Raw genomic sequence first — 24,174 nt, 5'->3', positions numbered from 1 at the left:
TGGATGTCTGAAATGTTACAATGGACGTGTATGATAGCTACAAAATAAAATTTGTTTTGCTCAATTTCATTTTTCTCCAAGAAAGAATAAAAGTCAGAAATGCCATGTCTTCTTACAGCTAGTTAGAACTGCTCAGAAAGAAACTCAGAAGCCCAAATTTATCCAGTGATGGGCTTCCAAGTATTAACAGCCCGCCCTACTTCCTGGAAGTTTGTATTTATGTGACTTAGCTTGTGGGAACACCTGGCATAATTTTGTACACATTAGGTACTCAGCAAATATTTGAGTAGAATTAGAGTGGCCTTGACATCAAATACATACACAGATGTAGTCATAATAGCCAAAGGTCAGCATATATACTCAAACTAATTGGTATTAAAAAAAAAAAACAACTAAGGAACATCATTTTAGATATGCAATAATTACAAGAAATTGCATCAGAAATCTCTAAAGCTAGAAATGATGTTTAAAAAAAAATGCTGAGACCAAAGAAAAATAAATGGTTTCTTAATAACCTTTAATGTGGTGCCTACATGAATATCTTATTTCTTCAGAAAGTGAGATAAAAGTGTAGTTATGAATGAAGAAAGGACTACTTTTCTAGGGCCCTTGTATAAAAGTCAATCTGTGTTTGTTTGCTTTGTGTTTTTGGCAGTACCGACCATTGTACCTGAGGCCTTATGCTTGGCAGGAGACAACTTACCACTGAAATACAGCCTTTGCCCTTTTTGTTGTTATGTGTTTTTAATTTCCTTTTGAGACAGCGTCTCCCTGTGTAGTTTGTAAGCCTTCAGCTTTCTGTCTTCTTGCGTCAGCTTCCGGATTAGCGAGGATACAGGTTATATTCATGAGACTACCAGGTGCTGGCCAGCATTCTATGATTTAAGAAACGAATACACTCCAGTTAAGAGCAGTAATTCCCACGGGGGAGTGGTTTCCACTCAGGGGGCCTTTGGAGATATCTGCATGCATTTTTGGTTGTCACAGTGTGGGTGGGAGTGAGGTAGGAATGTCCCTGTCATTGGGGGGTGGCGAGGGTAGAGATGGGGGCATTGCCAAACACCCCACAGTGTCCAGGACAGCCCTACGATACCGAGGACTGTGCTGATGTTAAAAAACCCCCGTGGGGCTGGAGAGATGCTCAAAGGCTAAGAGCACTGGTTGCTCTTACAGAGGACCTGGGTTCAGTTCCCAGCACCCACATGGTGGCAAACAACCATCTGTAACTCCAGTTCCAGGGGATCTGTCACCCTCTTCTGACCTCCACGGCCACTACATGCATCTGCTGCACAGACATATATGCAAGCAAAACACCCGTACACATAAAATAAAAATATGTAAATCTAAATCTCAAGAAAGCAGTTTTGCCATGTATCATGGTTCATGCCTATAGTCTCAGCACTTGGGAGGCAAAAACTTGGAGTTCAGGGTCAGCCTGGTCCACATAGCTTGTTCCACACCAGCCAGAACTGCATAAGACTCCATCCAAAAAAAGGGGTCTGGGGTGGGGGAGGGAAAAAAAAAAGGAAAGAAAAAAAAAAGAAACTCCAATTTGGAGGCTTGTTTAGCATTTTCTTCCTCTCTCTCTCTCTCTCTCTCTCTCTCTCTCTCTCTCTCTCTCTCTCTCTCTCTCTCTCTCTCACTCATCAAAATAAACCTTCCTAACTATAGCCTTAAAATGCTGTCGTCAAAATGTGCTTAAGTACAATAAACTTTAATTAAGACTTCTCATTTGTACCAAATTATTTTGTGACATCTAAGTATAATGTCCTTTTTATTACAGTAAAATACCATTATATTTTCTGGGGGAAAATGTCATATTTTAAGATATTCAGTTCCTTTAAAAGTGTGGGAGAATCTGTCTTCTTCATGTCCATTGCATTCAGTTTGAAGTTTTTTGAAGCTGTTAGATTAGGGGGAAATCAGCATGGTTTGATCTGATCTCAAGTTTTATCAATTTGGTCCATATATATTTAGTTATAGCTAAAAATACAATAATTCCAAAAACACTGCCATCATGCACTTTCTATTCTCAGTCTAAATGCTTACTCCTTGAGTTCTGTTTATTGTGGCTTATCATCTGTTATATTCCACTGTCAGATGCTGCACAGAGGCTCATGAACTATTCACCAGAGTCTTCGTAGGCAACAGGGGAGGTTCAGATCAAGGTGGGATTTGCGGGCTGCATCATGCTAGGTTTAGTGAGTGCAGAATCAGTTTCATTGTGGTCCCTGTACCCCCAAGAACCTCTCAGAGATTAACAACCACATGGTTTTATCGAGCGTCCCGTGCACAAATACATGGTTTGGAGTTTTTGAAAATTGGCTATCCAATCAAGCAGGAAATTTTATCACTTCTGTCTTCAGTGATGATCCTGATACATTCACAGCCTTACCTGATACCCAGCTGTCATGAGAATTTATGACCTGTCTGCTTCAGGTCAACACTTTCTGTCTTTAAAATTACATACGAGAGGACAGAGGGGTAAGGTTTATTTGGCCATACATCTTCTCCCTCGTATCAGTGGGGTTGAAAATCTGAGAATAATCTTGCTTGATTTCTGCCTTGCATTTTGAGAAAATGCCACTGCACGCTTGAGGGAGAAGAAAATGCTAATGATGTTCGACGGACACCAAGTGAATCCCACAAAAGCTAAATTAAAGCCTTAAATCTTTGTCAGTGGATGAGTCAAGAAAGAATGGATTTGATGAAACAGCACGTGGCTTTGAGAAGCAACTGTCACAGTGCTGGCGTGGCAGCTTCTGGCGCTGTGCTGGGCTGTCTGGCTCTTCTCCGAATAAAGGGACTAATTTGAAAATGATGAATAGGAGAATAGCGGAGACTCGTGCTTCTCCCTTGAGGACACTGGCTGCCACTACCGAGGTCTTATTAGAGACGCTGAGTTTCTGTATTTAATAGACTTGGACCGCATAGACATCAAGAAGGAAAACAAATCGCTTTAATAGCCTTTACCAGATTATAGACGTGAGGCCAAGCCAGTGGGGTTTGTTTGGGTTTCTGAGCAGGTGACGGTAGAAAGGAGGGCCTTTGCTGGGCAGGACTTGGCTGGTGCTATCTGAGGTGCATCTGGCAGTGGACAGTGCTTCCTGAGCCCTGGCGCACACTGACTAGTAACAGGAAGTCATCAAACGGTACATACCACATACACGTTTGTGAGTGTTATTGGAAGGGCTGGGTTATTCACTGATGGAGATTTTTAGGGCAGTGAGCCATAGTCAAGACAGTCAGGCAAGAAGAATAAGAAAACAGAGATTCTTATTATTTTGACTGGATTCAGGCACTAGTACCCACAGGACTCTTTCATTCATTCATTCATTCATTCATTCATTCATTCATTCATTCATTCATTCGTTTATTTGTCTTTCAAGCCTTGGCTGTCTTAGAACTCTGTCTGTAGACCAGGCTGGCCTCGAACTCACATAGATCCTCCTGCCTCTGCCTCCCTTATACTGACGCTAAAGATGTGTGCCACTGTTGCCCAGCTTCTAATTTCTTGTTGAAACTGGTATCGTTTCAATAATGTCACCTTTGCTGTAAAACCCCTTGTTTATATGGAATTTATCACTGTCTCATGTAAAAGTCATTTGAAAAATTTAATTTGCATATTGAATTGTTATGCCCAAAGATGTTTCTCTTAATAGAACTACACAGCATGAGCTAGTACCAATAGCTTTCCATAAGAAACTCAGCAAGGCAGCCCGGCGGTGGTGGCACACACCTTTAATCTCAGCACTTGGGAGGCAGAGACAGGCGGATCTCTGTGAGTTCGAGGCCAGCCTGGGCTACCAAGTGAGTTCCAGGAAAGGTGCAAAGCTACACAGAGAAACCCTGTCTCGAAAAACCAAAAAAAAAGAAACTCAGCAAAATATAAACCCATGTTTTTTTCTGTAGAAGGAAGTCAGTCATTAATAAGTTAGGCAGGTTTGAAACCATACCCTATCACTCGCCACATTTATGAAATAACATTTCCAGTGGACTGGGATTTAAATTTGAAATTAACGATGATGGATTTGCCCTGTTCGGCTGGAACTAGAACTAGCGAGTCCAAGTAGGTAAGGAAAGAGAAGTCCCGTTGGCAAGCGAGCTGGTCTTTTTTTTTTCACAGTGGAGGACTTTTAGACAGAGACCCACAACTAGTCAAACTGTAGAGACTTAAGACGGTGGAATGTTCAGCCCTAAATGACATCTGTGTCATGCTTCTGAGGCTCAGGGATCGTCACAGAAAGTGTAAGAGCTAAAGGTTGCCAAAGGCTACTACCAAAGGAAGGGGTTGGTTTTGGTTTGGTTTGTTGTGATTTGATCGGCCCGATGCACGTGAACCCACAGCAGCTGTGACTACATACACAATACCAAGCCTGTCAAAACTCTAATGTGGCTGGTGGAGGGGCCCAGGAAGCCTCACTCCTACTTGAGGACCTACTGGCAGGTGATCGCTTCATGGGGAGCGTGTGTCAGTTTTCGTCAGGCCTGTAGCCCGGGATAGGTTGCCCACGCACCCATGGTTGGCCCTCGGCCTAGGCGCATGCCAGCGCCACCACACCAGTAGACTGCCTGGTTAATATGTAAATAAATAATGAGTACATGAAGTTGGGAGGTGACTGGGAAAGGGGGAGATGAGAGAGGAAGGGGAAGGAGGGGTAAGATAGGATGAATTTCACCAAAAGACGTTGTAAACGTGGGTGAATTCTCAAAGAATAAATTAAAAAATACATTTTTAGAAAATCTGTATCGCAATGTTTGCTTTTTGATCTGCCGACTAGTGAACAAACACATATGTACTGTGCAGAGTGGATCTTGAAGAGGGGCAGACCGCGGTGGGGCTGGGAATGTCCTGGTCAGAGCTCACAGCCAGTGCCCATTCCATGCTGTCAATTACAAAAGCGATCTTTAGGGCCCTGAGTCCAGTGTTCCACTTCTGTCAGATAATCGTGGTTATTATAATGCGTTCTCTCTTCAGTTGACTCTTTTAAGGCCGTGTAACTATTATAATATGATAGTAATCGATAAGGACATCTTAGGCCTTTTGTGTTAGATGAGGCTGAGAACATCTTAAAGTAGCTGTTGGGAGTAGCAAGTAATGATATTCTTTTTTATATGCCTACTTTATGTTTTAAATATGCAAGAATTATTTTAAATATGCAAGAATACTGGAAAAGCCTGATTCCCGATGACTGGAAATTGTCTATTAAATTAGTATGTGGTTGACATTGATTCTCTTGGACATTTTAAATAGAGACTTAGTGGCTGTTGAAACTTTCAATTGCCGTATTTCAAAAACTTCTATTATAGATCTCAGTTATGCATTTCAGAAATGCAGAAGAATTATAAGCAAGAGAAGATTAAGCTTTTAATCTTCTGCCCCCTGGAATAACTGTTCATTCCCTTCCATTGTGTAACCTTTGATATGTTAAGCGGCCTCCAGCAGAGTTTTATAGCTACTGTTATTGGAAAACTGGAGCCAAGGAGTTGTACAAATAGCAGAAGTAGTACTGAAGTACTCTCGGTTTATGAAAATGTGTCTACAAGATTGTCCAGGACAGCAGCATCTCATTTAATCACAGAGTGTTCAGATGCTAAGTCCAACAACACGGCATTTCTCGGCACCTATCCCATGAGACGCCGACCTCATCCCAAACCCATGCAGGTGCTAAAACTCCCTTAGCATCCCAGGACCTAGAGCATGTGTAACAGGGAGCCTTCTAACTTCCTTCTACTTGACAGCCTCTTGTCTAAGCATGCACGTGGGAACTGACTGTGTAAGTATTTCAGATACACATTCATGACATCTGTGGTCTTCGATTTGACCCCTAAATTGAATGTTCTTGCTGTCATCAGTATGAGTGACAGGCTTTTCCACAGACCCTCTTTATTTTTCTATCAGGAAGCAGTATGTGCACAGACAAGGCCCAGACATGTGTGGGCTCAGGAATGCAAACATTCATAGCAGATTCTTGTCACAGACCACCTGAAGCTTAAAAGGCAGTTGGAATCTTTTATTTCCTCTGTTAGGAACCCCTTTCCATATGTAACTTGCCTATCCTTATCATTTCCAGCCTGCTTCTCTTGTGCACTCTTTTCTCAAGGCTTTTGGGTCTTTCTGTTTGTTGGTTTATAGCTATCTGGCCATCACTGTTTGTTTTACATTGTCCACTGATTTTCTGTTCCCTGGTCATCTTTCTTAGGTTATTGTAGATCCCCCCCCCCCCCCCCCCCGTCTCTCTCTCTCTCTCTCTCTCTCTCTCTCTCTCTCTCTCTCTCTCTCTCTCTCTCTCTCTCTCTCGTCTTTTTTGTTTTGTTTTGTTTTTGTTTTTCGAGACAGGGTTTCTCTGTGTAGCTTTGTCTCTTGTTGTCTTGACTTTGAACATCAGTTAAGTCAAATCGTTCAAGACTTACCTCTTCAGCCCAGGCTGCCTGATTATTTTACACATCAATGAACTCCAATGTGTATAGGTGTTGTTCATGACTGCCCTACCCCCCAACTCAGGTTCTATGAAATCTTTTCTATTTTTAAAAACACTTCCTGAAGTTAGATTTAGGGGACTCCACATTGTTCCTTCTGCAAATTCTGCCAGGTTTGCATTCACCTAACTCTGTCCATCCTTGCCAATACAATCTTAGTACCTTAAAAATAAAGTGCCTTAAAAATTCAAACAAAACTGGAGTGCCCTTCTAATGTGCGCTGCCCTTAACTTTCTCCTAGCTGCCCTTAACTTTCTCCTATACATTCATCCGTTCCCCCACGCAAACTTGAGCTTATATCCTCTATAGAGGAGTGCAGTGTGGAGCATGTACATACATAAGCCTGACACATAGAACTCCCAAAGATGCACAGGTAGCTTTCCAACATACTAAGAAACTGATGTGCAAGGAGAATACTTTGAAGCCTTGTTTGGAGTGATGAAGGTGATGATGATGGGTATCACTTATAAACTTATAGAGCTTCGTAGAGTCTGTGGTTTTATGGTGTGTGTGTGTGTGTGTGTGTGTGTGTGTGTGTGTGTGTGTGTGTGTTTGTGTACGAAAGTGAATGCATATGTGTGCATATGCATGTGGAAGCTGGAGAATAATCTTGACTATCGTTCCTCAAGTGCTGTCTACCTTGTTTTTAGAGATAGGCTCCCACTGGCTTAGAGCTCACCAATAAGCTAGGCTGGCCAGTCAGTGTGTCCCAGAGATGCTCTTATCCCACCCAGCCTTCCCACTCTGGGATAAGTCTGGGCCACCATTCTCCTACGTGTGTGTGTGTGTGTGTGTGTGTGTGTGTGTGTGTGTGTGTGTGTGTGTGTGTGTGTGTATGTGTGTGTGTGTGAGAGAGACAGAGACAGAGACAGAGTGAGAGAGAGATTCTGGCGATTAAACTCAGGTTCTTATGTTTCCAAGGCAGCTGCTTTACTGACTGTGCTACTTCCCCAGCACCCTGGTCTACCTTCTTCACATATTTTAACATTGACCAGCTCCTCCACCCAATTATCGCCCCAGGCTTCTCCAAACCCTACTGACTCAGTACCACACAAGCCAGCTTAGCAAGCTCTTGTATCCCGAAACAGACGTATCTCTCTGCCTATAATACCCTTCCCCTGACCCAGAGGCATGGACGGTTTATTTGGGTCTGGGATATCAGCTCCCTTTTTTTCCCTTTGCAGAAATGAAACTAATCACCCTTTTAGAAGAAGCATTCTTCACTATTTCAGTCTTGGCATTCTGCCTTCCGTGTCCTGACACTGACCTCGTGTTTTAGCCTTTGATTTGCTCCTTGTCTCTTTCTCCTCCAATGGGATGTGCGCTGTGAGGAGGGGGAGCTGACTCTCCTTGTCCCTTTGGGGACCTCCCTTCTGGCTGAAGTTCAAGCACATCGCATCCAACAGCATTCTTACTGCTTCCATTGTCGAGTGGTTTTGGCTTCCGTGATCTAAAAATATTAGCTAGAAATTTCTAAAATTACGCTTCACAAACTTTTCAGTTGCCTGCTGTTTTGAATAGCATGGTGACATTTTGTGCCATCTGCTGCTCCTTTTCTGCTCAGGACACGATCCACACTGTGTATGTTACCTGGCTGTTAGTAGCCATCTCTGTTATCAGATGGGAAGTTCTGGTATTATAATGCTTTTTTTTTTTTTTTTAAGTATTTTGCTTAATAATGGTTGTAAAGGATAGACCTGGTACCAATAGCTTTTTTTTCAACAGAAGCCATAAAATATCATACCATCAAAAAAAAAAAAAAAACATACAATACCATACTGAGAGAAAAGAACTATATTCATACAACTTTTATTATAAGGCACTATTCTAATTGCCTTATTGTAGTTGTTGTTTGTTTATTTTTTATTATGTCTGATTTATAAGAGTAAACTTTATGATAGGCATATATGTAAAGGGGATAACATCTCATAATACATATGGAGTTCAGCACTTGTCTACAGACCCAGGTGTCCTCTGGGGGCCTTAGGATGTCTCCTCACACACAGTACTGTTTCAAACATTGTTCCCAGTTAAACTCTTGAATAAAACCTAGATGCCATCTCAGAATTTCTCTCACAGGTTTCTCTGAATTGGCACCAGTCTTTTTTTTTTTTTCCTTTTATTTTATTTTACAATACTATTCAGTTCTACATATCAACCACGGATTCCCTTGTTCTCCCCCTTCCTGCCCCCCTCCCCTTCCCCCCAGTCTACCCCATTCCCACCTCCTCCTGGGCAAAGCCTTCCCTGAGGACTGAGATCGACCTGGTAGACTCAGTCCAGGCAGGTCCAGTCCCCCTCCTTCCAGGCCGAGCCTAGCATCCCTGCATAAGCCCCAGGTTTCAAACTGCCAACTCATGCAATGAGCACAGGACCCAGTACCACTGCCTGGATGCCTCCCAAACAGATCAAGCCAATCAACTGTCTCACCTATTCAGAGAGCCTGATCCAGTTGGGGGCTCCTCAGCCTTTGGTTCATAGTTCATAGTTCATGTTTCCATCTAAGCACAGGCACCAGTCTTGAAATACACAGGTAGGGTGATCAGGGAAGGAAGCGAGAGCTGTACAATTAGGCGTCTGAAGTGCTTCTATTCTAGGTGATAATGTAAATGTTAACAATGCACACAGTGAATGGCCATGTAGTCCATTATCTGTGGTCTTTCAGGAATTGTAGCACTTTTTGTTTGTGTTTTTTTAAGGGACAATGCTGTTTATTTAGGGGTCATAAGAACATAAGAAGGAGATTTCTCATAGACTCTTTGTGGTCGAAATTTCTGGCTCTTCCTTCTTAGCTGTCTGTTGGACTTTTTCCAACAGTATCTCTCACTGTCTCAAATCCATCATGATCAAAGCTGAATCCATTAACTTCTGCTCCTTGCCACCCGTTCCTCCTGCTCTATCCTGTTGCCATTAGTAACCATCTCTACCCAATGTCTCCATCTTGAAGCATCCGATTCGTCTTCCCACTGCACCCCTCTATCCAGATGGCCACCAGTTCTGTTATCTTCTGGAGCCTCTCACTTTTCTCAGCCTCCTTGGCTGTGCTTCCCCAGAGCTTCCTCTACACGGCACCTGCCACTCCCTTCACCTGTCTGGCCTCCAGGCTTCTGCCAGCTCATGTGTGTTGATGGATGACCAGTCTTCCACACTTCTACTTGAAGCTTATTTGTTAGGAACTGCATCCTGGTGGAATTAGGGTCCAGAGTCTTCAGCCTTTAAGACAAAGTTTTTCATGGTACGGCCACTGCCTGCCTTCTGTTCTCTGTGAATGTTCGCTCCTGCTCTCCAGCATACTGAGCTGCTGCTGGCAGTTTCTGCAGGCCCTTCATCTGTTAACCTTTGTCTGTCATGCCCTTTGCCATGTGTTCTTCCCTCTAGCTTCCCACTCACTTACTGCTTTCCAGTTTACCATATGGTGAGGCTGTTCTTCAGTCTTCCTCTCCCAGACGTTGCCTAATCAATCTCTCTCTCTCTCTCTCTCTCTCTCTCTCTCTCTCTCTCTCTCTCTCTCTCTCTCTCTCTCACACACACACACACACACACACACACACACACACACACACACACACACACACAGAGCTAACACATCATTTATGGCACTGTTTTATTCATGCTCACTTGTCCACCTCTGTAGGACTCTGACCCTGTGGTCAGCAGTTGCACACCTGCTAAGTATCGTGCCTCTTCTATGCAGCCTATGTGCACTAGTCTGTGCGCAATAGATCGGCAACTATGTTTGACTTACACATTACACAGTAAGGGTGATCAATAACTCATAATAAAATAGAACCATCATATAGAGTTGCACCAATAAAAGCTACTCAGAACGCATAGATTGTTCCTCTCAGGAACTTTTCATTAAATATTTTAAGGCCATGGCTGACCAAGAGTAACTGAAACCATGTCTAATCAGGGGAGTTACTGTGTACTTAGTGTCATATTCCTCTGTGAAAGAACAAAGCATTCATGAAAGCAGCTGTTGTCGTGGATTTAACCTGAACCACAATACGTGGCCACACTGTGAACGCATTGCTCTTGACGCATTTTCTGCATTGTTTAAGGAATTCGGGTGTCTGGTGCTCTAACTCAGAGTTTTTCAGATACTTCTTGAGATGTTTGTCAAGGCAAGAAACAGGGCTTACTGGAAAAAGAAAAACAATTACAGTGGAAAACTCCTTTTCATATCTAGAATATGCTTTCCTCAGTGTTCTGCCTACCCAAGGCTTTCATGTTACAATAGTAATGGCCTCATTTATTTTACCTTTAGTGTGTATGCAACTTAACATACCTCTTGCTAACTTCAAGCCCTTGAACCAAAAAGTAGTAGAGTGTGTGGACAGTAAACCCTGCAGAGCCCTGCTGTGGCTTCTTTCCTTCTATTATTTTCCCCTTACTTTTCTGAGGATGAGCCAAGAAGACATGTCTGTTCCTCCCTGAGAGGCTCACTTGAGAACCTAGATGTGAAAGATATTAGAGGGCGTTTGCATTTTACTGTAAAAAGGGGTGAAGGTTCCTATGGTCACTTCCCAAATAAAACCACTGTGGTTTTCATAGACGCAGTCAGCTTCCCTTTCTCCTTCCCAAGGTCCCACCAAAGAGAAAGAGATTTCACTAATTTCTTGTGTTAAGACAGTCCTGGAAGACTTGGTAACCAGTTAGCTCACAGATCACCGGCAGCTTTGTATTTGTTCTCATGTGTGTAGACAGTGGTAGAGGGGACTGGGCACATTTTTCTAAAATGCCTGTTTCATAGTGTCTTCTCCAGCTGCCTCTGCACAGTACTTTTCTCATGGCTGGGACCAAATACCTGAGAACCAGGGAGGGCTATAACTCCAAAGTTTCCCCTAAAGGGCCTGTTTCCTAAAGGCTTCACAGCTGCCTAAGGCAGCGTTACCACCTCCTGGGAACCAAGTATTCAATATATGAGTGTATGGGGAACACTGCACACTCAAACCATAGCACTACTTGGAAAAGTTAATGCTCACCCCCACTACTCACCCCAGTGTGTCCTAGATAGCTTTCCTGATTTCATTTCCCCGTTTGCACTCAGCGTCTTGTAAAGTGACAGGATGCCATCTTTGATTCCTTAGTCTATAGGATGTACATACCAGGAGGGCAGAGAAATTCTCTGGTTTGTTTCTTGCAGTCTCCCCAGAGAGTGGAGCATACCCTAAAACCTAGTATGAACCCTGTTGAGCCAATGCGTAGAGATCATGAATTCCCCTACCCTCCATCTAAGACTTACACACACACAATCACCTGCACTTACCAATACCAGGGTCTTGAGGAATTTGCTCATTGAGAGTTTTCTGTCATAGCCTCTGATGAACTAGAGTTTTGTTTTCTCACATCAAGAGTTTAAAATGATTCTAGGACATTTTATCACTGCAGATGCTTCTCCTTAATCCTACATGGCTCATAAAGCTGTCCAGACAATACATTTTTTAATATATGACTTGTCTTGCTTCCAAGATAGTCTTGAAAAAAAGCACTTTAGCCTTTTACTGTAATTATCATCCAGATTTAGAAGCCTTGCCAGAATATCATTCTGCCATGCTTTTTTTTTTATGATACTGAAATATTTTAAAGAGTTCAGTCAAGAGCATACTAAATACGTCAGTACATCTCTAAAACCACTTTTCTACAGAACCCACTGATACCATCTCACCCACAAAATGAATAGAAAATTTTCAGTACCATCAGATACCAAGTTCATAAATTTGCCCAATGCATGGTTTCTTTTTCTATAACACATCCTACCTAACGTCATTGTTTTTCTAAATTATTGTTTTACGGTTAGGGGTATTTTTGCTTGTATGTGTGTCTGTGTGTGTAACATGTATGCCAGGTGGTGACAGAGGCCAGAACTGGAGTTACACATGGTTGAGTGCTGCAGTGTGAGTGCTTGGAATTAAATATGGTCCTCTTGAAGAATAGCAATGCTCTTAACTGCTGAGACATCTCCCTAGCCCCACCAAAGTTAATTGAACTCATAGGTCTCAGGGCATTTTTTTAATGTTGTGATACAAGCTCGATGAAGAATCTGAGCCTATTTTTCTGTAAACTGCCCAGCCCTTGGGTTTGCCTTGTCATGCTCTAGACATGTTAAATTGTTTCTGCCTTGTTGACAGTCATTTTACCGTGGATACTGAGGTAGCAGAGGAAAGACACGGTTCCTCACAAGTGCTGCTAGTTTAAATGGAAGGCTTGTCGGGTCACATTCTACCCATCCCCTCCCATGAGTTCGGATCTGTTATGGAACAATAAACCATGGTTCGAGGAACTCAGACATATCTATGACCTTGGTATCTGATGGTGTCACCAGACACCTCTGATCCAGTCAGATCTCATTCTTTGGGTGTCCTTGCTGTTCATAATCATCAACATAATCGTGATTTGACATACATACAGATCCTGAAATCACTTCCTATCCATTTGGCTTTCAACCCATGAGCTTCCCTTCCTTTTTAGAGATATAGCTACCCTAGCACCCCATGCAATGTCCAGACTTTCCGCTTTCACTCTTGTCTCCGCATAGTCTACTCCACCTAGCAGCCAGAGACACCATTGAGAAATTAATCGGAGGGAATCATTCCGCTTGCTGGTCTCTACCCTACATCTCTCCCTTCACTCATGGCTCCTCACCTTGCTCTTGGTTTCTTTCCCTGAAGCTGCTGGACTTCACAGTTGTGTGCCTGCCTTAACTGCCCCTACTACCTGCCCCCCATCCTTTCAGGACCCCACTCAGCATTCAGTGATCTTTTCACCGTGCACTAGCCATTTCATCAGCAGTGTTTATTTGCCTTTTCCCAAGGAGTAAATACTATTCAAGTACCTAAGTGAGCACGAGGGTACAAAGAAAACATTAGCAGGGGATGTATAGTAAGCTCAAATAAGTAACAAATACCTGGGGACAAGCAAATACGATGTTATGTTTCTGGAAACCAGGACAGCAGCATTTCAAGTACAGTATGCATGGCATGACCCAGAGCACGTCGGGAGATGGAATGGCAAAGAGAGATACTTTGGAGTGATTCAGTGGTTGAGTGACTGGTTGTGTTGCCTATTTATTCATTGGCTTATATTGAACCTGTGTATATCTCTTTTACCTCAGTGTTTATCCACTAAGGAAAAAGCCCTGGTTTCTACCTTTCCTCTCTGTTAAAACTCAGTGTCCCTGTGAACTTTTGTTATGAGCATGCTTATTTGCATAGTACTCCTGATTGCATAATGAATGCGTACCCCTGCCTCATCCCTACTGCTCAGAGGCCTCTGGCTTGTACAAGTCACTTTCTCCTTGGAATTTCTGAAGCTTATATTATACAGGTCTCCTGTTACTCATTCAGCAATTAGTATAGACTCTCTCACCCAGAATAGGCATCACTAAATGTGTAATGACGACTCAGTCCAATTTCAAACCAAGGTTGGGGCCAGTGGCTCACTCTTAATTGCCTGAGTCATACAGTTTAGGCATCTCAATTTATTTATTTATTTATTTATTATTTATTTATTATTTATTTATTTTTGGTCATCTTCTTATAGTGGAAGTCTTTTAGTTGGGTCTCCAGCTGAGTTTGTAAACCTTCCTCAGCAAGGAATACTTTAGCTTTAAATGTCAAAAATCTTTGGAACTGGTATAGTGGTGAATAGTTGAAGTCTTTCCACTGAGCTGTGCCTACCCAGTGGTGAACCCTGGTAAACCTAATGCCACCAATGCATAGTTGCTGTGGATTTTGCCTTTCCGGGTGGAAACAGAAAGTGAGAAGTAAAAAGGCAAAAATACAATGCCACTTGGACTGCCTTTTCATCCAGATGTGGCTTCTCCGTGAAGTACAAGCATGTGTCCTGGCTTCTGGTTGTTGAGAAATGTGTCAGTCACAAGGCCTTCAAGCTGCGCAGGTTGCAGCAATGTGGACTAACAGGCTCTTTGGTTTTTATCCTCCTCTCCCGTCAAGGGAGGGAAGGAAGGAGTTGAGAATGACCTTGTGTACCTTACACAGTATCTGCTACAGGAGTTTTTATGCCTTTCTCCTGAGAAGAGCATTCATCAGATTTTTAGAAATCTTCTGACTGAAAGACTGATACTCCCTGCTGGCTGCCATGTGTCACCAAGGCAGCTACGGGAGATACAATCCAAAGGGCTCTGTCGTCACACAGACATCACATAATACTAAGTTTTGTATAAGTGTTTCCTGCTTTCCTTATGGACTGGTGACTAAAGTGGAGTGTGTACTCACATGTAGAAAGAGGTGATTAACAGTCCTAAAATGGGATTATAGCAGTAGTACAGTAAGAACTGTGATTTTTTTTTCTAGAGTTTTCCATTAAATGATTTTAGAGTGTATTTCATCAGGTAACTTAAAGTGAAGCCACAGTATTGTAGAGTAAAATCAGAAACACATTCTAATGCTACAGCATCAGAAGAAGGCTGTTTCTGTACACGGATCTGAGTTAATGAAGTAGTCAATGTAGAGGATAATTTGTTTGGCTCATTCAGCCTGGCTAGGTGAGGCCATGACTGCAGGAGCTGTGGATTGGAAAGATGTGTAATCCATAACCCTGGTCTTGCTTCTTTTTCTTTCAAGTACATGTATTGTGCCGGGAGCTTGGAGGAAAAGATATGTTTGCAAATCTGGAGGCCCCAAGATTGCAGTTTTGATACTGAGAGTTCCCAGCCCCCAAGTATTTACAATAAGAAAAGTGGCTGTTGCTTTAGGAGAATCCACTGGAAGCCTTTTTTTCTGTACAGGGTTTTTGCATCAACGAAGAACACAGCACAACTCTACAGCTTGCTGAATTTTAAAAACTGAACATGACCAGGTAGCTGGCCTCTAGATCAGAACACCTACCCTGGCCAGCCAGCGTCTCCTGCCACCTCGGCTTTCTTCTCACCAGATTGTACAACTCCTGGGCTTACTTGCCTGGATGTTTGCCTATTTTCATTGTTAAGTAAATGAGCAGGGGGACATGGTGGTTCATGCCAGTCATCCCAGCACTGGGGCGGCTGAGGCAGAAGGATCATGATGAGATCAAGGGCAGCTTAGGCTGCAGACTGGAACCTTCTCTCAAACAATGTAAACAAATGACTAAATAAATAGGCTCGATGTGACCTTTTGCGTTTAGCATCTAACAGCCTTTTGGAATGGGGGTTGCTCCTGACTTTGTCTTCTTTGTCCTGGCCTGTGTTGAGTATTCCCTGGGGACCACATAAAGCAAGCTTCCTTTCTTCCATATTTCTTCACATTCTCTGAAAATAGCAGTAATGATCTCAGATACTGATTTCCTTTTGAATAAACTGACTTACCCAGTTAGGACACTATCAATCCAAAGAGAAAGAAAACATCTGTTCATCTTGGGTTGTTTTCTTTTTTGTTATTGTTGCATTTTTTTGTTTGTTTGTTACTTTATTTTCTCTTTACTCCTGACTTTGATCCTGGGAAACTCCCAGAGACCCTTGCACTTTGATTTGCCGCTCCCCCCCACCCCCAATCAGCATTCACAGGGATGAACCCCGTCTTTTTGGTCATGCTCCTCTGGCCTTCTGGTCTGTCAGCATTTTGGGAACAGGCTTTTGGTTGTTTTCATCACTGCTGTAGTGGAGACCTGATAGTAGTTCACATTCTCATAACCGTGGAGAACCGAGTATCTCTCTGCTGTTTCCTAACTTCTGTGTTAGGAAGAAAAAAATCAGTTTGGACAGAGACTATGAAACAGTAAATAAAACTTGTCAAAGTCTTTCATTCATTTAACGTTGATAAGATACTTTAAAGCAGTAATGGGTTTCACAGCAAAACGGGTCAGGAGGTACCAAGAGATTCAGTTACCCCTCACTTCAGGTCTTCAAACCCCCATCAGTGTGCCTACCAGGAAAGTACATGCTCACCTTGGTGTGTGGTCCCCATTATCCTGTCCTGCAGAATAGCTTCACAGAGGAAACAGGCCTCATTCCTTCCAGAGCCTCAACCCTGCAGGCACTGATCATCTTACCATCTCTGTCCTTCTGCCATGTGTGGAATGTCCTATGGCCGGCCGTTTCAGAGAATGCCAATGGTGGAATGCTTTGCATGACTTTCCTAAGGAGGAACGGAAAGCTGGTGTGCGAGTCACGCTACCTAAGGAGACTGATTCACGCGTCACAGCAGCACACACAGTTCTACCAAGTTCTGCTTGGTCGGAAATGGAGATTCGCCCTTGTGGTAGCTTTCTCCTCCGCCAGAGTACAGTCTTGGATGCTGAAAACATGGTGTCGTCTCTGATGTATTTCCTCGTGGTCATGTCCTTTTGACCTCTCACTGCGTTCCGATGCTCCTAGGATGGTCGGGAGTTTCAGTTTCCTTCAGTTGTGTTTTAAACACATCGTTCAGTGTTTCAAATCCAGAAAAGGCATTTGCTGTGTGTAAGTTGACAGCCTTCACCGCTGGGGAACATGCTGGGAATAGTCTCCCTTACCATCTTAGCAACTGACTGTCTTCCTGGGAGTGTCTCTTGCCTGGTGTATTAAGAAATCCCTCAGCCTCCCCTTTCCACCAACTTCTCCCTCCTCTTGTCCTCCATCATTATTATGCTCAGCTTTGCAAACTGGTCTCACGTCCCTTGCATCACAGAACGATGGCCGGGGGTTTCAGCTGGTGCTAGGAAAGCGTGTTTCCGCCTTCGAGTGCTTCCTGTTTGTCTAAAAGCTGCAATTAGAGGTGGGAAGAATGTCGCCGTCAGGGTTCTTGGAGAAGATGCACTGTCCCTAGAACACAGGTGTGTGCTTCCCCTTTAAATAGTGTCCGGAGAGATAATTGAATTCACGGACATCTAAATTTAATTCCAGAAATCAAAGCTATGATAATAAGAACTGGACCTGAGTTCTCTTAGGGCAAGTAATTTAATTTCTCAGCCAGTTGAACTATTATGCATCTCAGTCCTTTGTTATTATGACAGTAAATTACGCGCACAGATGCAGTGAGGGATGATGGACACATAATTCCTTCTTTTCCACCCCCCTCGCCGGCTAGATGCCCACCAGAATGCAGATCACTTTAAACTGCTCTTCCCACAGCCGAGGCTTCTTTCTGGAGCTTTAAAAGCAGCATTCACGTAATAAGGGAGGGTGGAAAGGCACCTTAGGGAATCCAGGAACATGTGTTCCTCACTCTACCTGACAGCCCAGGCCTAACTTAATCCTGGGCCATACACTTGAACACTGTGCCACCGGTCATGGGGCAAGATCATGGGTATTTCGTGGTTTAAAGAGAATCCTGGCCTGGTTTAGCACGCTCCCCCCCTCCCCCCACACACACACACTCTGCCTTTTTGAATCACCACTGACATTGGAGAACCTGAGAGTTGTGACTGATCTGATTGCATAAAGCAGATCCAGACACAGTAAACTAACTGATGTGCACCCGTTTGGTTCATGAGGAGAACAACCTGAGATTAAATAACAGAATAAACCCCAAATAAAATCTAGGCCAGCTTTAGGTTTAGTGTTGAAATGTGGCCTCCAGTGGTAGGTGTGTGCACAGAAATTTTTGTGCAGGCTGTCAAGATAATCAATTATTTCACAGCATTTGTATCTAAGCAGACGGAGGCTTAAACCATCTGATTATCCATGCCAATGTCTTATCTTTGTTTCTCACCTATTTCTTTATGGACTCAATGAAAATTTGATAATCCGAGATAGTCTTCTGCTTGTCAACACATTATGCATTAACACTTGACTAAATTATTCTGCTTAATTATTTCCTCTTTATGTTGTAGCCAAGTGCTTCAGAATGTGTTGTCCTTTTATCACGTTGCACCAGAGTTTGGAAAATGCCCCCTTGAGAAGCAAGACATATTTTTATAGAATTTTTTTTTTAAGTTCTGCATCCCGTGCTTTGTACCCCAGGGCCTCATATGCATCATTCATTATACACCCTGTACAGAAAAACCCCTGGAGTGTAGAGGAGATCACAGCATGCCCTCCATACTGTATTCATCTCTTCGGATTTCTTTCCCCTTTCATTTTCCCCAAAACACCTCTCTGCTCTACTGTCAGACACTGAGTTTGAAAGTCTTTCAGCTTTCCGGGAGCATCCTAAAACATGGCTGGGACCCTCCCAGTCTCCAGAGCAGATGAAATTGGCTATAGTCTGTGACACCCACACTCCCCTAGCCTTTACCAGCTGAGTCATCTCTCCAGCTCCAGCACTCATTACACATCAGCATGTCACAGCTAATACAGCCTTCCAGATCCCCGTTGCTTTCCCCAACTCCACGCTGCTTCTTGCTGGCCAGAATCAACTTCAGATGATAATTCCTGTGCATTCTGTCTGTTGCTGGGGCCACTCACACGGGTACAACTGCCCTTCCTCCCATTTGTATAGCGCTTCTCATTTGTCGGAGCCGAGACAGAGACTCGCAGTCTCAAATATTTGTCTTGGCTTTGCGATCTGATCCAGTGTGCCTCTCTTCTTTCCTACCACAATTCAGGGTAGGCTTCTCCCTCTCTTTACCTTCAAATGCTCTTGACCAGGCCTGCACTGGCAGCCAGATGCTTTCCACAAGTATCCTTAGTAGCCTTTTAAATTATGTCCTAGACACGTCCTTTAGTGGTTCTACCTCTGATTACTACCTACCATGTGTACATCACTATATAGATGTTTACAGCCATAGCATCTCTAAACGAGCTACATAATTTTGCCTTTTCTATAATGTCGTGGAGTTGGAGTCATGATCATCCTCCTTTTGCAGCCATTAAACTAAGAAGTGCTGTATGTCCACCTGTGAAACGTTTTATTGACCTCAGCTAGAGTTCCTACTTAACCTGCTTTCAACCTTCTGTGTGTGTGTGTGTGTGTGTGTGTGTGTGTGTGTGTGTGTGTGTGTTCCAATCCTGCGCTCCCTCACAAATGACCAAAGTTCCCTGATTTTTCTTTACTTTCCTACACTTCGTTCGGCTGAGTACCTGATGGCTGTTTTCATTTGTTCTTCCAGTGAAGACAAAGTGGTAGAAGTTGCAGAAGAGGAGGAAGTGGCTGACGTTGAGGAAGAAGAAGCTGATGATGAGGAGGATGTGGAGGACGGGGATGAGGTGGAGGAAGAGGCTGAGGAGCCCTACGAAGAGGCCACGGAGAGAACCACCAGCATTGCCACCACCACCACCACCACCACCGAGTCTGTGGAGGAAGTCGTCCGAGGTAATCCACTGTTGGATTTTTACTTTCAAGTGTCCTGGGATAAAAGAAAGCAGAGTGGGAGGAAACTGACTTCAGTCAGCACTATACCCTCCCCTTCCCCCATCCCTGCCCTCCCTTTCCTACCCGGAGCCATAGGACTTCTTGTGCTTGTTTTCTTACAGGTGTTGGTTTGATTTGGTTCAACCATCAGTTCAGCAATCCATTTAAACAAATACAAATCCCGTCTGCACAGTCTCTCCTATACCTGGTGTGTGCTGTTTAAGGAATCCTACAGACTGTTTGATAAGACCCCACCTAGCCAGAAGTCCCTGAAATTGACAGACAAGTGCTGAGTCCTCCCCTGGTGGTGGGTGTTCACTGCTCAGCATTGCCCCTCCTCTTTGCCCCCCCCCCAAGGTTGGGATCTCCTTGATTGGAAGGACTGTGCTGGGCGTAGAGACAATTTCAAGAAATCTTGTTTGTGGGAATGATTTTCATTAGATTTTACTAATTTTACATAAGATTTTACTAAATCTAATTTTCAATATGATTTGGTAAGAGTCACTTTATTTCATGTTGTGAAATTCAACGTGGGTGACTGGTATGAGTTGTTTAACTGGAAAGTATGGCGGCGCCTTCTTCAAGAAGCAGCTGTAAATCTGGTTCCTTAGCTCTCTCCTACTGCTAATGTCCTCCTGAGAATGCTGTAAGCCAAATGAGCTAAAAAGACTTTTCATCACCAGGGAATGAAAGCAAATATCCATTTTACAGTAAACAACCAAATGTTATGCCAACTAATGTGTTTTGGGGTTGAGATGCTTAATAGGTATGCGCTGGTTTTCTTCCCCCTACAGTAAAAGCTGCCTCTAGAACTAGATTTAATGAATATGGGTTGACTTAATTTTAGTGTAATGCAAATGATATTAACTTTAGTCCACAAATGCTATAACAATGTAAAATTTCCTTTCCCTTTTGGTTAAAAAGTATGATTATGGCTCATTAGAGTTGAATATGTGGCACTGTCCAACTCAAGTACATTGTTACTTATTATTGCTCCCTCCCTTTGCTGCATTTTTAAGAATGTTGAGGTATGATTTATATACCATAAGATGAGCTAATTTTCAATATATATAACTTTAATAAATTTACTCAGTTATTTAATATCACCGTAGTCCAGCCTAAGAACATTTCGGCACCCCAACGAGATACCTCCTGCCCACTCACAGAGGTGATTCTCACTCACAGCCCCAAGCAGCAGCTACTCTACTTCAGTCTCCATTGAGTTGCCCTTTTCTGAATAGTTAGTATGTCAGCGAGGTTGTATGTGAATAGCTTTGTGACTAACTTGTGACACTTAAGGGTGTTTGGGGATTTTGTGTTTTTTACTTGGAGCCTTTGGTAAGTCATGTTTCTGAATTGAACACTCAGCCCCCACAGATCTAATAGATTGTTTGGGAAAGGAGTTTGCAGTTCCAAGGACATGCTACAACTTTATCATTCCCTACTGAAGACAGCTTCTTACTTATTTTAGCTTGTGAGAGAATGTGCAAGTAGAGGTACCCTTGATCTGAATGGACTGCTCTACACATGCCCAAGGCATCTTTTCCCAGAGAATTTTTTTCAAATGTCTCTTGAGGCCAAGACTCACAGATCTGGCCTAATGAAATTTTTTAGCCTCACTTTGTTGTTGTTTTGGTTTTTTTATTGTTGTTTTGTTTTTTTTCTTAGGGTTTCTTTTCCTGATGGCACGTTACAGTGGCTGGTAATTCTGCACAGGATTGAGGTCTTTAGAATTAGGGAGCATATGTTTGGCACCTGCTCTTTTTGTAGGTCTGAAAGGAACAGGTGATGAGCACACATAGGCTCATGATGGTCATGAGTGCTGAGGTACAGGAGGAAGAAATCAAAGCCAAGGAAATACAAAATCACCTACCCTGTGAGAAATAAGAACATAAAGACTGCTTCAAGAGTCAGAATGAGCCTCCGGATTGACCAAAGAAGGTTCTTAAGAGCAGATGGCATTTACACTAGGGCCCCAAGGGTGGGCAGGTGGAGTGTCTCCTGGTAAATTTTGTTCTAGTGCACATCACAGTTAGCAGGGAACAGGAAAACCAAACTGAGGCTTTGGTGGAAGGGGAGGGGCATGTTCGGGAGGCAGAACAAGTTGACATCCTATGTAAGAGAATCAGAGACATTGGAATTGGGGCCAAAATGTGGATGTGTCCAATGCCAGGTTGGGAAGTACAGGTGCTGAGACTGGTGGGGTTTGGTGTGATTGTGCCGCTACGAATCACAGAGAGACAAGGAGTGGTGACTTTAGGCTCATATTCTAACCAAGACGGGATTTTCTTGAGATAATGGGATTTTATTACCCTTGAGTCGTGTTATTTTCTGATTTTTGTCCTGTCCTTTTATTTTTCACTTTCACGTGTGACTTTGTAATTTTAGATGCTTTTCATGTAATATGTAATTTTAGATATCCCCATAGAACGTACAAAGACATGCACCCTATGGAGTTTTTCTCTAGAAAGCCCAAGGCAATGAGGAATTTAAAAAGAAATCTCTAGGTTAGCTATTTAGAAGACAAATCCAAAGCAGACACTAGTTCTAAAGATAAGCAGGGGCTGGGGCGTGGCATAGCAGGTAGACCACTTGCTGCAAAGGCAGTAGGACCTCAGTTCATATCCTCAGAGCCCATGAAAAAAGCCGGGCATGGCGTCCGGAGCCTGCAAACCAGGCCTGTGGAGGACAGAGACAGGAGGATTGTGAGGGATGCTGGGAGGTGTTCAGTGAAAGATCCTGTGTCCAGGAAATAAGGCAGGAAGTGTTAAAGCAGGACATCTAACATCCTACGCTAGACAAACAAACACACACACACACACACACACACACACACACACACACACACACACACCATTTATCCTATAAATAGATTTTTTTTCATATGAATACGTTCATTCTCTGTAAGATTCATGAAGTGGACCAAAGGTATAAATAAGTAATCTTTCTTGGATAGGGGCCTAAAAGAAACATGCTGTGGTGTAGTGTATCTGCTCATGATGCAGATGTTTTCGATGGTAGGATCAAAGGGAACAAACCATCCCTGTACATTCCTCATATAGAAGGTGTTTCCTGATTCTTCCCCTACTGGGAACAACAGCAATAAGCGGAGCTGACTGCACACTCTGTAGAACTCCTTCTACAGAGCCTGCTTCTGGACCCTGAAAGTAAACACTGCTTGCAAAGATCAGTGTTGCAATCTCATTGTCAGTGTTAATGTTTCGGCGTCCTCTGGAAGGAAATAAATGTGGCCTACCACCATCTAGAAAGAAAATCGTGTCCTCATCACCAGCCTCTAGTGACTAGCCTGGGTCCTTACTGTGCTTCCTAAGAACTAGTTGCTTTCCTACCCCATCAGCACTCGAGGGGAATAAACAGAGGGAGAAAATAGATGCTATTTGTACCATGGTCATAAATTTCCAACCCCAATTGTCTGTTCTGCATGAGTGATTGCAGAGAGAAGGGAATTCTTTGGAGGCAAACAAGTTACTGCAGAGTCCGTCTGGCTTTTAAGCTTTGCTAATTAAAAAATGTTGGATGTTAATCGAATGGATCAAGTTATTACCAGTTAAGTAAAGCAACAGTCTACTTAGATACTTCTTAGTTTTCAGCTCATAAGCCCAAGATGTCAGGGTTTTTTTTTTTTTCAACTCTGAAATGTGGGTTTTGTGGTAACTGCCATAACCTTCAATTTAGCCTACCCTATTTTGCCTGTCCAGAGAAACTATATTTTACCTCATGTTTATTTATCCAGAAAATATTCATGGTGTCTCCATTGCCAACTAAAGTTTTTGCTCCTGTGGAAAGCACAGTAAGGCTAGAATAGATGTGCTTCCGCCTGCTGGTAGACTCTGCAAGATCTAGGTTTGAGTTCTTTATTGCAGATACAAGTTTTCTGGCTCACCATTCCCCTTGCCCTTTGAGGCTAGAATTCTGCCCTTTATGCCTTATAGCCATGGTATACAGTAGAAAAGTTACATCCACAGTTCAGGTCAAGACAATTAAGTCTTTGGGAAACTTTAAAAATAGGTTAGTCGTGTAACCAGTAATCGATGAAGCCAGGATTTGGGACTCGTGAGCTGGGCTATTTCAGTTTTACTAAGCGTTATTTTTACTTTTCTTTCTAAATTCATACTATCCCATTTAAGTTGCATACCTCGTAAGTGCTATGGACATGGATGTATCTTTTATTTCTGCTCTGAGCGTTTCTGGAATTTTTTTATTTTTAAATTAAATGATAATAATGACCAGAGGTCAGCTAATAACAGATGATTAAGGGTCAGAATACTATATCCCAGGGACCAAAAATAACATGTTACCTATTTTTTAAGACAAAGGTTTTCCTAAGAGACTCAGCCCCATTTATTTAAATATTGTTTCTGGCTATGTTTATGCTATAGAAGCCAAGCCAAGGAGTTGAGTAGTTGCAAAGGAGATTATATTGTCTGAAAAGACCAAGACATGTATTGTCTGGCCTTTCCAGAAA

The 24,174-nt window shown here is 42.9% G+C and overlaps 1 protein-coding gene across 4 annotated transcripts in view; it reads left to right on the top strand.

The window, feature by feature from the left end:
- The window catches only part of App (amyloid beta precursor protein), a 231,206-nt gene that overhangs the window by 108,327 nt on the left and 98,705 nt on the right, over nt 1-24,174 (top strand). For all 4 annotated transcript variants that reach the window (XM_006987946.4, XM_006987944.4, XM_006987945.4 and 1 more), the window contains exon 6: nt 19,447-19,649. In XM_006987946.4, coding sequence (XP_006988008.1) covers nt 19,447-19,649 — 203 coding nt within the window. The remainder of the gene's footprint in view (nt 1-19,446; nt 19,650-24,174) is intronic.

Source organism: Peromyscus maniculatus, chromosome 12 (assembly GCF_049852395.1).
Source record: "Peromyscus maniculatus bairdii isolate BWxNUB_F1_BW_parent chromosome 12, HU_Pman_BW_mat_3.1, whole genome shotgun sequence".
Lineage (NCBI taxonomy): Eukaryota > Metazoa > Chordata > Mammalia > Rodentia > Cricetidae > Peromyscus > Peromyscus maniculatus.
The sequence above is the reverse complement of the archived record's forward strand: the minus strand, read 5'-3'. Positions and strand labels throughout refer to the sequence as shown.